Below are 4,141 nucleotides of genomic sequence, written 5' to 3'. Positions count from 1 at the left end.
GGATGCTCATTCATTGTTGATGGGAATGCAAAATGGTACAGCCACTCTGGAAGACGACAGTTGGCGGTCTTTTTAAAAAACTAAAAATACTCTCACCATTCGATCCAGCAATCATACTCCACGATATATTTATTCAAAGGAGGTGAAAATTTACGTCCACACAAAAACCTGCCCATGGATGTTTATAGCAGCTTTATTCAAAACTGCCAAAACTTGGAAGCTACCAAGATGTCCTTCGGTAGGTGAATAGATAAAGTATGGTACATCCAGACAACGGAATATTGTTAGTACGAAAACAAAATGAGCTATCAAACCATGAAAAGACACAAGAGAATCTTAAATGCATATTACTAGTGAAAGAAGCCAATGCGAAAAGGCCACATACTGTATGATTCTAACTATATGACGTTCTGGAAAAGACAAAACTATGGAGACAGTAACAAGATCAGTGTTTGCCAGAGGTTGGGGGAGAGGGAGGGATGAGTAGGTGAAACAGAAGATTTTTAGGGCAGTGAAACTCTTCTGCATAATACTATGATGATGGATACATGTCATTATACATTTGTCCAAAATCATCGAATGTACACCACCAAGAGTGAATCCTCATGTAAACTATAGACTTTAGGTGATAATGATGTGTTAATGTTGGTTCATCAATTAAAAAGTTTTACAAAATGGGAGAGGAAAATAACATGCATATTATTTGCATGCAAATAACATGCAAATAACTATTGCCACCTCAGAAGCCATGGAGCGAGGGCCCTGTCCCCTGGACTTTTTTCTCCGTCTGTGAGTCAGAACAACTTGGCCCAGTATTTCCCCTAAAATTCAGAGGGCATCTTTGTTGCTGCCACCTTTGCGTTTTCATCTCCACGATCAAGGTGGTGGAATCAGACTGCAGATTTTGGGACACGACGGGAGTAGGGAGGGAGGGCAGTGCTGGGTGACCACAGGCTGCTCCCCGACTAGAGGTCATTCTTTGTGGTGACGATGATAGCAATTGTCTTGTTAAGTGAGTGTGTGTCATAGCCCGGCACTGCCCTAAATGCTTCACATGCATTCCTGTCACATTCCTCTTCACTGAAATACAATTCACATATCATAATATTCACCTTTAAGAGTGTACAATTCAGTTAAGTCACAGGTTGTGCAACCATCACCACTTTCTAGTTCCAGAACATGTCCAACACACCACAAGGAAACCTGTACCCATTAGCAGCCTTCCTGACACCTCCCACCCCACCAGCCTCCAGCCCAGGTCCCCTGCGTGCCTACTGCAGTCTGTGATCAGGAATGAAGTGGGGTAAACTCAGCAGAAGACCCACCCCATCAGAGCTGCAGGTCCAGATCCCGCGGATCATCAAGACTCAGATAGAGCCAGGCCAGGGGCTGTCACTGTGAGGCACAGATGTTGGCAGAGACAGTCCCCCCTGATCCAGGGAATGGCATCCAGGATACACTGCAGGCCGGGTATGGCCTGGTGCTATGTGCCAGGGGTGAAGGAGCTGTTCCTGGGGACTGGAGGGCCAGGTGTGAGCACATGCAGTACGCAGGGGGTGGGGGAGGTATTTTGAAGACTGGGGACCATGTGTGGGCACTTGCAGTTTGCAGGCAGTGGAGGAGGTGTCCTGGGACCTGGGGGAAGGGAGGTGCAGCATGGGAGCCACCCCAGGCTGGAAGTTGAATTGTTCACATTCTTTGTGGTTGGGGCAAAGGATAAAGACATTTTTGTGGACAAGAGCAAAATTGTTGGGCTTGGAGCTTAATATTTTTTATCAGTCTCTTGGCTCTGGGCTAGATTAAAACACCTCGCAGGGCAGACAGAAGTGAGTTTGAGTAACACTGGTATGAACAGTCTGGGGAAACACTGACGCCACTGCATGTCTCTGGCCCTGGGTCATGTGTAGAGGTCGAAGGTTGTCCCTGTGTTGTCTGGCACTCAGTTGCCTTCCGGGAGCTGGTGGCCTGGGTCCAGTTGGCACAGGCTTGCTGCTAGATCTGTAACTTTGCTTCTCTGCTGTTAGCACCTGGGGCAGCACCGATCCTGATGAGGCCAGCCCGCCAGGGGGTGGCCCTTCACCCTCCGCAGGTCTGGCAGGTGCTCTGTACATGCTCAGGATTCATGCAGCCAATCTTTCTCCCCTGTCCAGGTGCTCATGGAACAGGGAACCCACCAATGCATTCAATGTCTTGGATTGCAAAGAACTCCTGACTCAGTTGAACAGTTCTGGTTCTTAAACTCCAGGCAGAAGAGTGTTGCTCTTCAAGGTACTTGCTATGTGACCCCAGACGTGTCAGCCACAGGGGCAGCACGGTGGCTCTGCCAGCTTATTATTATTACTAATATTCAGTTAGATGTATCAGACTGAGGCCAGGGTCAGCCCTTTATGCCTAGTGGCCCTCACTCCAGTTTCAGCTCCCCAGATGGGTGATCGGATGGCCCACCTCCAAGCTCTGACATTGCATTAGTCTGTCTTCGTGTGGCTACATTTCCCACTCTCCACAGTCTCAACTCACAAAAGGAACTTTCCTTTTAATGACAAAATGAAACAAAGTGCCTTTTTCCCCATTTAGTAACCCAGAGGGTGGACATCTCCTGTCTTTGCAAATAGGAAGAAGGGGACCACATCCTGTTCCTACAGAGGCCAAGGCTGTGCCGGGCCATGATCAGATCAGGTTCTCCTGGAAAACACTTGGGCACGTGAGCTTAAACTTAACAAAATAGTATTCATACTAACTGAAAATGTCTCACCAGACCAGTGACCAGGACTTTTGCTTCTGCTCTGTAATCAATAGCCTTTCCAAGATCAATTAGCCAGATTTCCGGGGACTGATTCACCCTGTGTTTGCTACATTCCACATGTGTCACTTCCTTATTTGAATGTATATGGTTGCCTTCTTTAGAGAAAACTTACTATGTGCTCAGAAAATTGAATGTGAGATGTTTCTATGTGAGGCTGAGGATAGTCTGCCTGTTACACAGAATTGCGTTCATAGCCAGCAGGGGGAGCAGGAGACTGTGTATTTACTCGTTTCCCTCTTTCCTTCTCTCTCTCCCCGTCCCTTATCTCTTCTCCCCATTGATTCAAGACTGTCATTTAGGGACTCTGGTCTGTCAGTCAACCCGGATTTGATCATTTACAAGGTCTGTGCTCACCTACTGCCTCAGGCGTGTCCAGCAGCAGGCGGGCGCACATCGGTCAATAGTTGTTGTTCTGCACCCCAGGTTCCGGCGGAAGGGCCTCAGAAACTGCCCTCTCCCATGGTCACTTAGAACACAGGTTGACTCTTAGGGGTAACCGTACAGGTGCCTCACGGAGCAGACCGGGCAGCCCCCAGATAACTCCATGAAGGATGACAGTTGGAAACCCAGACGCCTTAAATAGGAAACACGCAACCTCGGGTAGCAAACCCCTCTTCAGGTGTGATGGCGGATTTAGAAAAGACAACACACACAGGCCGCAGTCAACTCTCAGGCCTCAGAAACAGCGTTTTATATTTGAGCCAAAGCGTCTTTTCATTCCGAGCAAATAAATGCCAGGAGAACACAGCACTGAGGGTGGAGACTCTGCCCCTTCTTGGGGACACAAATAAATCTATAAACATTCAACACGTTTCTTTTAAAAATTATCCTTACACATGGATACCACCGGCCACATTCCCTTTGCAAAATAATAATAATAACAACTAACTAATTAGGAGGAAATGAAACGTGTTCTCTTGTAAGTGATGACAGAATACCAGAGCCAGGCAGCTCCAGTTAGAAGTTTCAGCTCTATAGGGTGTCTGGATTACATGCTGAATGAGGCAGCCAAGCAGAGGTGCCACCTGGGCCTTGGTCACCTGGGGCTCAGTCCTCGCCACTGGTGCTGACCTCTCCTTGCCTCAGATGTACCCAGGAAGGGAAGGAGGGCACAAATATCTGGAACATTCTCCTGATGTCTCTAGGAGATTGGCCATAGAAGTAGGCTTTGTAGAGGCTGCTTCATTTTTTAACAAATCAAAATATATATATATATTTTTTAATCTACTCCCTTTGCGTCACGGTGCGTAGGGGGGAGGCTTTTCCCCTGGAAGAAAAGGGGCCGGGACATAGAGAGGAGGGGCGTTGGGCGGAAGCCCAGAGCCAGAGCTGGACTGG

The 4,141-nt window shown here is 47.9% G+C and overlaps 1 protein-coding gene across 1 annotated transcript in view; it reads right to left on the bottom strand.

Moving 5' to 3' along the window:
* Nucleotides 1–4,041: 4,041 nt before the first annotated feature.
* Nucleotides 4,042–4,141, bottom strand: part of TMEM255B (transmembrane protein 255B) — a 36,590-nt gene continuing 36,490 nt past the window's right edge. The window contains exon 9 of the mRNA XM_011379548.1: nucleotides 4,042–4,137. Coding sequence (XP_011377850.1) covers nucleotides 4,042–4,137 — 96 coding nt within the window. The remainder of the gene's footprint in view (nucleotides 4,138–4,141) is intronic.

The sequence above is a fragment of the Pteropus vampyrus genome, unplaced genomic scaffold (assembly GCF_000151845.1).
Source record: "Pteropus vampyrus isolate Shadow unplaced genomic scaffold, Pvam_2.0 Scaffold363, whole genome shotgun sequence".
NCBI lineage: Eukaryota > Metazoa > Chordata > Mammalia > Chiroptera > Pteropodidae > Pteropus > Pteropus vampyrus.
This window is presented reverse-complemented; position numbering and strand designations above follow the sequence as displayed.